Source organism: Dipodomys ordii, unplaced genomic scaffold (genome assembly GCF_000151885.1).
Source record: "Dipodomys ordii isolate 6190 unplaced genomic scaffold, Dord_2.0 Scaffold127, whole genome shotgun sequence".
In the NCBI taxonomy this organism is placed as follows: Eukaryota; Metazoa; Chordata; class Mammalia; order Rodentia; family Heteromyidae; genus Dipodomys; species Dipodomys ordii.
In genome coordinates this window covers 1124061-1134645 of record NW_012267343.1, presented here as the reverse complement: position 1 = coordinate 1134645, position 10585 = coordinate 1124061, and the positions used below count along the sequence as shown (strand labels likewise).

The 10585-nt window shown below is 37.0% G+C and overlaps 1 protein-coding gene across 1 annotated transcript; it reads right to left on the bottom strand.

Moving 5' to 3' along the window:
- Positions 1–251: 251 nt before the first annotated feature.
- On the bottom strand, positions 252–8383 carry LOC105996123 (N-acetyllactosaminide alpha-1,3-galactosyltransferase-like 1). The gene is made up of 5 exons (XM_013030103.1): positions 8310–8383; positions 7051–7086; positions 3792–3839; positions 1292–1429; positions 252–918 (listed from the first exon to the last, which is right to left on the bottom strand). Exons 1-5 carry the CDS (start codon positions 8381–8383, stop codon positions 252–254), a joined length of 963 nt encoding a protein of 320 aa, XP_012885557.1.
- Between the last annotated feature and the right edge of the window lie 2202 nt (positions 8384–10585).

Sequence of the window (10585 nt, the reverse complement as noted above, 5' to 3'; positions counted from 1 at the left end):
AAGGAATAAAAAAAAATAAGAGAAACAGCTCCTGCTTCCCGTGCAAGAAATGGAAGTTAAAGACATCTCATTCGTTCATTATTTTATTCAAACTAGGTAAGATTAAATGGTCCCAAATTACAATAAAAACAATTTATTTTAGAAGATTATACATTTTTGAAAGTTTCTAAAAACTGAAAAGTTTCCCAAATTTTGCATTCAAGAAAATATTGTAATTTACTTGTTAATCCATAAGCCTAATGGTATAACCATCAAATTATTTCTGACTGCCATGCTATATTAACATGTTTAATTTGTGGAGGAGTTTTAAATTTAGGGTCCCAATTATATTCTGGTGATAACAGCTTAGTGGGTTTGTTGACAAAAAAATATTTGTTTAGATGGCTTTCATACAGGCTGTTAATTTTTCTTCTGATGTCACTTTTAATTCCTTTTATACACTGTGTAAAGAAGACTAAAATTTCCTGGGGTGTGCCACCAAAAATGGCTTTATGGTAATAGAAATCTCCCTGTTCAAAGGGGATGAAAGCTGCTGATTTATGTCTTCTCTCATAAGGAAATTCATTAATAGTTTTAAAATACCACCAGGCATGGAGTTGAGCTACAGACTTTCCCAGGGCTTCTACCCCGAAGTCATTCTTGAAGATCTGGTTTACAGCCATAATGAAGAGAAAATCAACTTCATACTGAATTTTGTCCACGAGGTGTATGTTGAAGTTCTTCATGGTTCTGATACTAATGTCTTGATTTATGCTTTCATTGACTAGAGGAAATAGCTTGAATGTTCGAAGAAGACTCATCTCTATGTAAGGAAGCTTGGTTTTGCCATCAAAAAAGATGTAAAAGATAACATTAAATCCAACCATAAAGTGCTTATTAGCAGATTGTAGAAACTTTTTCATGTAGTGATCTACAAATCTGAAATATGAAAAAACAGAAAAAATACTTTGATGAAATTAATCAGTAGAGAATATGTCATTAACATGCCTATTAACATACATGTTAATGATAGTAAAGAAGGTGAGGGTAGAAAAGCTGGGTCTATAAATAACTATTTTGGTTAGTATAGGAGAAGATCGTATGTTTGGGGACCTGAGAAGTGCCATAGCATTTGTTGTGAAGCAAGAAAGCTAAATGTAAAAGTGTTAAGGACTGAGCTAAGGCAGAAGAAAATAACCACTCCATGATAGCCAGAACTCATTACTAGGGTTAATTGTGAATTATTCTTTTGACATAAAAAGTCCATAAATTCTCACTAAAATAAAAAAAGACAAATATTAGGAGCACCTACTGTTCAGGAGCAAATACAACCAAGCCTATTGTAATATTCAGCTTCTTGTAATAGTTTTCTAGGACTTGTCTATTGTAAGTTCCTTCCCATATGACTGGAGCAAACCAGTCAGTTCTTGTTATAACATCAGGACGCATTCTATTGAGCAAAGAAGAAACAAATTGAGCAGGTATTTTATTATGGCAGTAGAAATTATGCAAGTGATATAATGATCATGGAGAACTTACTATGTGTCGGGTTCAGTGTTGGTTTACATAACCCATTTAATCCTTGCAGTGACTTATAAGGAAAGCCTTACTATTATCTTGCTTCTCATATAAAGAAGCAAAGAGACAGATTGATGATTATCTAATTCATTATACCCAAAGTCCATCAAAAACATAAATATAGCCAAGAAACAGTGGGTCATGCCTATAATCCTGCCTACTTGGGAGGTTGAGAACTGGAGGATTGTGGTTTGACATCAAGCTTGGACAGAAAAGTTCTTATGACCCTTCCCAACCTGTAGTTGGGTATACTGGGTGTATGCTTGTCATTCTAAACTATGTAGAAAACAGAACAGAGGACTGGTTTGAAGCCAGTTCAAGCAGAAAAATCTACAAGACTGCATTCAATGGAAAGAAGCTGGGTGTGGTGTCAAATGCCTGTTATTCCAGCTATGGAAGCCTAAAATAGGCAGATGATAGTCCAAACACATGCCTGGGCAGGAAGCAAGTTATCTTAAAAATAACAGTGCAGGAAGTAGCGCTGTGGCTCAAGTGGTAGAGTGCTAGCCTTGAGCTGAAGAACTGAGGGACAGCACCCAGGCCCAGAGTTCAAGCCCCACGACCAAAAAAACAAAACAAAACAAAACACCCAAAAATCAGTGCACAAAAAAGCTGAAGGTGGGCTGGGAAGGTAGCTCAGTGGTAGAGCGCTTGCCTTGCATGCATGAGGCCCTGGGTTCGATTCCTCAGCACCACATAAGCAAAAAGAAAAAAGCCGGAAGTGGCACTGTGGCTCAAGTGGTAGAGTGCTAGCCTTGAGCTGAAGGCCCCATGACTGGACTCCCCCCCACACATGCAAAAAGCTGAAGGTGTGGCTCACCTGCCTAGCAAATGTGAAATCCTGAATTCAAACCCTAGTACCACCAAACAACCTCCCCACAAATGGGAAATAACATCCAAAGATGATTACATATAAGTGAATAACAAGTTCAAAATGATGTTCAAACTCAGTTCGGGAAATGAAAAGATAATTGAACTATTTTAATCAATAGTTTTTCCAACTATACATTTTGAAACTACTGGACTAATAATAACAAGTAAGTAAAATAATGAAATAATAAGATAAAATAAAAAATAACGAAGTATAACATTGCTAACATTTTCCCCACAATAAATTAGAAAATAAGTAGTATAAATAAGGGCAATTTAACAATCTGAATCAAAATTAAAATCCTTTTAAAATTTTCTTTCCCTCTCTCTTTTGCTCCCTCCCTCCCTTCCTCCCTTCCTCCCTTCCTTCCTTCCTTCCTCTATTTTTCAGTACTAGAGGTTGAACTCAGAGCTTCATGATTACTGCGAGGTGCTCTATACCTCTTTACTTGTCATAGTTTTTCCTTTGTATCTTCCATTTTATGCACAGGTGGACTTAGACCATAATCATTCTACTTATGCCTCCCACATGGGTGGATTGGTCGGCCTGTGCTACCATACCTGGCTAACTGATTAAGATGGAAATTTCACTGTGTGCTCAGGCTGGTCTCCAACTGTCATCTTCCCTATCCCTGCCTCTCAAGAAGCCAGGATTACAAGTATGAGCCATCATACCTTTTTAACTGATGACTCCATCCTAGGAATTTATCCTATAAATAATTCTGCACACTTATGTAAAAACTACATACAGAGATATTTGTTGTAGAACTGCTTATAATAGTCCCCAATTGTAAATGAAAAAATAAAACCAATTAATAAATAAATAAATATATAAAGCATAACACAGAATATATAACATTGAAAATAACAAACCTCCCCTGAATGTCACTGTTAACTGAGGATATTAAGGCTATATGCATGTATGAAGTGTCACAGTGAAACTCATCTATTTGTACGATCAATATATTGATTATAACAATTTTTTTAAAAATCAGGAGTCAATGGCATCTTCAAGTTATTGCTAGTAACATTTTTTCTGATTAATGTTGCCAAGAATATGAAATAAGAGGGTGACATATTTCATATTGGAAGTCTTAACTAAGTTTTAACGAGCAGACTCTATAATGTGGCTCATGGTAGAGTGCTTGCCTAGCATGCATGAAGCCCTGGGTTCAATTCCTCAGTACCATATAAACAGAAAAGGCTGGAAGTGGTGCTATATCTCAAGTGGTAGAGTGCTAGCCTTGAGCTGAAGAGCTCAGGGACAGACCCAGGCCCAGAGTTCAAATGCCATGACTGGGGAAAAAAAATAATCTTCTTCAAATAGAGTTGTATTACTTGTGAACAGAATTTTTTGTTCTTACTTAGAATTAAACCAGGCTGAGAGCTGGGGTTCTTCCACTTGATCATTCCTAGGTCCAAAGAGAAAAATCACATTAAGAGCAATCCACTCACTCAAATAAATGTCTGTTGAACTTCTATAGTACCACAGGGACAGTTAAGTGCTGTTTTTATGACTATGAACAAGAAGCTTATAGAAAGCAGGAAAAACAATTAAAAGAGATAATTACAGTATTGAGTGAAAGTGCTACACAGAATAGAGTTCTGCGGGAACATATAAATGAGTTACCCAACAGAAATTTGAGGTTCAGGGAAACCCCTTAGAGAAGAAATATTTAAATTGGATTTGAGAGGATAAAGACTACTCCAGAAAGGACAATATGATAAAGAGGTCATGCCCAAAGGCCAGAAGATAGAGAAGAATTGGTGATGGTGGGGCAGATATAATTTTAAAGTAACAGATCATACAGAAAGATCTGTATTCACTGGGCTGGGAAGGTAGCTCAGTGGTCGAGTGCTTGCCTTGCGTGCCTGAGCACCACATAAGCAGAAAATGCCAGTGTGCTGTGACTCAAGTGGTAGAGCGCTTGCCTTGAGCTGAAGAGCTGAGGGACAGTGTCCAGGCCCTGAGTTCAGGCCCCACAACTAAATAAAAAAAATTTAGACAATGTGAAGATTTCATTAACTTCTACCAGTCATCAGTGGCTTGCTATGTGATAGGTACTCAGTTACGCATTGAAATAATAAGTTGGGAATAAAGGTCCACGTATCTTTGATTTTCATTTTAAGGTAGAACCTACCTAAGATTTTTTTCTTTTCTTTCTCTTTTTTTCAATTTCTTCTTCTTTTTTAATTGTAAAGGTGATGTACAAAGGGTTTCTTTCTTCCTTTCCTTCTTTTTCTTCCTTTCTTTTCTTTCTGTCCTTTTTCTCTCTCTCTCCTCCTCTTCCTCTTTCCCTCTCTCCCTTCCTCCTTCCCTTCCTTTCTTCTCTCCTTTATCTCTTTCCTTTCTTTCTTTCCCTTATTTCTTCCTTCTTTCCTTCCTTTCTCCCTCTCTCCCTCCCTCCCTCCCTCTCTCTTCTTCCTTCCTTCCTTCTTTCTTTCTTTCTCTCTCTCTCTCTCATTTTCTTTCTTTTCATAAAAACCTCATGTCATCCAGACAGGACTCCAATTTGTGATCATTTTGTCTCAGGTTTCTGAATGCTGGGATTAATAGGTGTGTGCCACCCTCCACAGCCTACCAAAAGTTTTGCTGTACATTCTGGTAACAATATTAGTAGTCAATTTTCCTTCTATAAACCTGGAATGTTTTGCAAAGTGGCACCAGTGGCTCATGATCTAAGGATCACAGTTCAAAGCCAGGCTGGGCAGGAAAGTCTGTGAGACACATCTCCAATTAACTACCAAAGAGCTGGAAGTGAAGCTGTGGGTTCAAGTGGTAGAGTACTAACTTTGAGGAGAAAAGCTCAAGGAGAGCACCCAGGCCCTGAGTGCAAGCTCTAAGACCAGCAAAACAACAACAAAAAAGAATACCTTTAAACAACTTGCATTTCTGCAAAGATGAGATAGCCCTAATTTTTCTTATTCTTCATTTCTTTATGATATACTCTGATGAGTATAGTCAAAAAGCCCGACATTGTATATAAAACAATGTTCTGAATGGTTGAGAGAAGACAAATTGGTTAGAAGCTCCAGGACTTAAGAGATTGATATAGCACTGGGTTCACATAACCCTAAATGATTACTGGAAAAGCCAGGAACCAGAAATGCTGATTAACACAAACACTGAAAGAGCCTCAAGAAAAAGCTACTCTTTACAGTTAAAGGCAGGAAAGGGGCAACACAGCAAAACAGAAGACTTTTAGACCCTAACCATACCACTGCAGCCTAATACTACAAAAAAACTGTGGCCTTCACTCCACTCATCTAGAGGAAGGCAGAACTTTAATCAGTACTCAGCAATTCAGGCCAATTTTCTATGGTAACACAGAAGTCAATTCTGACTTTACATCTCCACTCTTCAGTAACAAAGTAACCAAGTATCCGCCCCCCTACTCCATTCCTGATTTTGAAGGAGTTAGAATAGAGACCTCATATTTCACCATTAACTGACAGTGATGAGATGACACCAGCCCCTTTTTTGTGGCAGTGTCAGAGAGTACTGAGAAAACACAGGACTTAAACAAAATCTAGAATGGCACAACCTCACACCCCAAATGTGCAGGAGGATCTCAATGTAGATGAAGAAAGGTAAATTATGCACATGTAAGATATAACGTGTGTCAGAATGATCTCACTTTACTAGTACTTTAAAGAAATCATTGTAAAAAATGTTTTTTCAGTGAGCAACTATAAACACACTTGAAACATTTGAAACAAATAGGAAAGCTTAGCAAAGAAACAAAAAAACCTGACCAAAGTTTTAGAAGATACAAAGTAGCAGCAAATAAAAATTTTAAAAGATAAAATTTGAAAGAAATAACTGTGAAAAGACTCAACAGCAAAATGGAGAGGACAGAGGAAGATCAATGAACCTGGAAATAGGAATCATTTTGAAAAAAAGAGAAAACAAATGGTAAAAGCCAGCTTCAAGGACAAGTGAGACTATTTTAGAAAGAACATTCATTCTCAAGAGAAGAATACAACTGAAAAAATACTTAGTTTTTATTTTTATTTTTGGCCGTTCCGCAGATTTGGCTCAGGGCCTTAACACTTTCTAGGCCAGGACTCAACTGAGGGTAAAAGATCTTGACTTACTGTCAGTTTCCTGATTTTGATTATCATTATTATAATCATGTAAGATTATTGGAGACAAAATAGGCAAAAGCTGGTTAAAAAGGATGCATGATCTCTTTGTAGCTTCCTCTGATCTATAATTTTATTTTGAAATAACATGAAAAAAATAATACTTTCATTCTTTTCTATTTTCAGAAGTGTCTTCACCAAAGATATTTCATTATGAGATTCCCTAGGAAAGCACTGGGGAATTAGAACTTCCTGTGCCTACCTTCACTTAAAAACAGTGACAAATGCTGATATTGTAAAAAAAAAAAAATTATTCTTTTGAGGGTTACTTTCACTAATCTTGAGATCCTACACACACTGAGTAAGTTGGCTACTGGGTGCTATTAAAATCAAAAGAAAAACATTGTCGTGTACAGGAATGCTTAAATTATAGCAACTTCCAGAACAATGTTTTACATCAACACAATGAGAACCCAATTGACTCCAGCCCAATTTCTCCTAATAGGTTTTTACAGTATTTATAGAACAGACTCTTACCAGCAGGCATACATCTTCTGTAGGTGATTCTTTATACTTTGGATAAATGAAAAAAGTTATTTTAGTTTTAAATTTGGAAAATATGTCTAGAATTTAAATTCAATTTGTTAACCATATCAAACTATTTGCCAGGAATAATGCTATAGTTACTGAATATAATCCATGCCTGTTACCAGTTTATGGTCTATTACTTTTTCAAAATAAGGTAGACCTTTATTACCTTCAAAAATATGACTTCAATACTATTATAATTAATATACAATACCCCTGAAGGACAAAAAAATACAGACTATATTAAAGCAATAAGGTTAATTTGAAAAGATATTAGCTCCCACAATATAGCTGCTTTTCAAATAACATTCATAACATTGTGTTCCTTACAAAGACCAAGAGAAGCTGGGCATGGTGGCTCACACCTGTAATTCCAACATGTAAAAGGCTGAGATAGAGGTTGAGGCCAGCCTGAGCTTCATGGTGAGAGCTTGTCTCAGAAGAAAGAAAGAAAAGGAAGGAAAGGAAGGAAGGAAGGAAGAAAAGAAGGAAGCAAGCAAGGAAGCAAGGAAGGAAGGAAGGGAGGAAGGGAGGAAGGGAGGGAGGATGGGAAGGAAAAATGACCACAAAAATAAGGCACTGGAGTAGGTAAGAATTTGAATTTTCATTATCTTTAAGTAGTTGTACAAAGGGGTTTCAATTCAGCATAACTATTTTTTAGTACAATGCATCTCGATCAATGCCACCCTTTTCATTGTTCACACACACACACATTGAATCTTTAGTGTGAGGAAATTTTAGCAGGTATAACAAATTTTTATTCCAGCCATATCTGCCTAGCAGGTGCTTTCATTCTTATTCACACTAGATCAAATTTTGATGTAAGTTAAAATTTTATCTTAAATAGGCCAAAGCTATTCTCTTGTTTTATTTCTTCCTTCACAATATTAAAACAACTGACATCCCTAACATTATAAGATACACTTCATGTTATGTTCATTGACCTCCACCTAAATGTAAAGCTCCAAGAGAAAGGTAACTAAGAGTTATTACTGCTTTCTACTGCCTAGAACAGGGCCTACACTAAGAATACGACAGGTAGATACTTCCTGAATGTTGAAAAGAAAGAATTAATATTTATATTCACCAAAGAAGACATGATTTCTGGTTAATTTAGGAACTATTTTAATTTTTTTTATAAAACTCAGCCATTTTGATCAACTCTGCCAATCATTCAAGACAATGATTCATCAGGACTGTATATTTACCTGAAATGATGCTCAGTCAATATCAGCAATAAAGAAAGTAAAATCAACAATCGCATTTTTCTTTTAGAATTCATTTCCTCCTAGAAAAGGAGGAGAAAAAAGGTAGTTTTTTTTTTTTTTGGTCGGCGTGGGGCTTGAACTCTGGGCCTGGGCGCTGTCCCTCAGCTCTTCAGCTCAAGGCAAGCACTCTACCACTTGAGCCACAGTGCCACTTCCGGCTTTTTTTTCTTTTTGCTTATATGGTGCTGAGGAATCGAACCCAGGGCCTCAGGCATGCAAGGCAAGCGCTCTACCACTGAGCCAACTTCCCAGCCTGGTTCCTGTAATATTTAAAGTGAAAACGTGTGGCTCATATTTCTTGCTGGAAAGTTCTCCTGTAGATAATGTCATCCTGTGAGTCAATGTGGTACAATTTAACTGTCCCAGCAATGTGCATGAGCACCTTTTAAGTTCAGATAATTTGTAATACTGCAAGAATGAGATGACTGATCCATTTAACCAGATTATTTTCTGGCAATGTGCCTTCAATGACATTATTCTTAAAAGTCAGTAATATAAAAATAAGTTGAAATGTCACCATTTTTTTTGTCAGTCATGGGGCTTGAACTCTGGGCCTGGGTGCTGTCCCTCAACTCTTCAGCACAAGGCTAGTGCTCTACCACTTGAGCCACAGCATCACTTCTGGTTTTCTGTGGTTTATTAGAGATGAAATCTTACAGACTTTTTGCCCAGGCTGGCTTTGAACCACAATCCTCAGATCTCAGCCTCCTGAGTATCTAGGATTACAGGCATGAGCCACTAGTGCCTGGCATTCACCAAATATTTTATATGATGAACTTTTAGGTAAAAAATTTGAATCCCTACTTAGGATTTTTGCTAATATCATCTAAACTTTATGTAGTACCTTGTAAGAGTAACTTTACCTTGTTTTGGTGATTCAGTAGAGTGCTAGAACAGATGACTTCCAAACATTATATTTGTAAGTCTGCAAACAACAAACAAGGTCAAATGAAATATTTTGTACTATCTTGCTGTCATGTGAATATTCTATTTCTGGTGATGTCACCAGACTCTTTTGATGATGAAAGTATTAGAAAACCAGTGTCATAATGATGCAGTGATGCCAAGTTCTCATGGCTACCAAACAGTAGAACTTCATCCCGTTTGAAAAATTAAAGGATTTAAACATTTTAGTTTCCTTTCTTACACTCTTTTACCTTTTTTTTTTTTGGCTCCCGTCGTGGGCCTGAACTCTGGGCCTGGATGCTGTCCCTCAGCTCTTCAGCCCACTTGAGCCACAGCACCACTTCTGCCTTTTTTTTTCTGCTTATGTGGTGCTGAGGAATTGAACCCAGGGCCTCATGCATGCAAGGCAAGCACTCTACCACTGAGCCACCTTCCCAGCCCCACTTTTATTTATAACTTATCTTTACTTAAAATAAATTTTGAATGATATGTGTACATTTGCATGTGTATTTATGACAGAGAAAAATTAACCACTTTTTTTCAACCTCTTTAGACATTGCTTAATTATCCTAGACAGAGATAAATAAGCCCTTAGAATGTTTTTAAAACATGTACTTTCATGATAATAAAAATAACATGCTTTCATGTTACCAAACTTGTCAAATGCATAAAAGCACAAGAAAAAAATAAGCAAATATGCAATATCTAAAGGTAACTACTCTTACTTTGAAATTATATGTACCTTGGGGCTGGGAAGGTGGCTCAGTGGTAGAGCGCTTGCCTTGCATGCATGAGGCCCTGGGTTCAATTCCTCAACACCCTATAAGCAAAAAGAAAACAGCCGGAAGTGGCGCTGTGGCTCAAGTGGTAGAGTACTAGCCTTGAGCTAAAGAGCTGAGGGACAGCGCCCAGGCCCAGAGTTCAGGCCCCACAACCGGACCCAAAAGAAAAGAAAAAAAGAAATTACATGTACCTTTGTTTTCCCCTCCCCTCTAAAATGAATTGTTTTTTTATTTAAAAGGTATGTGCATTAATGGGTGGGCACATGTACAAAAATTTTAACAGAAAATAAGGTGACTTGATACACATTGAGGCTTATTCTCCAGCCTGATTCTTCTAGTTACTCCATTTCCAACAACTACTGTTAACTGTTTCCTGGGCTTGATCTTCAATTTTTCTGAGTTGATACAGGTGCGCGTGTGTATGTGTGTGTGTGTGTGTGTGTGTGTGTGTGTGTGTGTGTGTGTGACATGCTCTTAGTAATTCTACTTTCTTTCTTACCAATATATTTTGAAGACAATTCCATTATA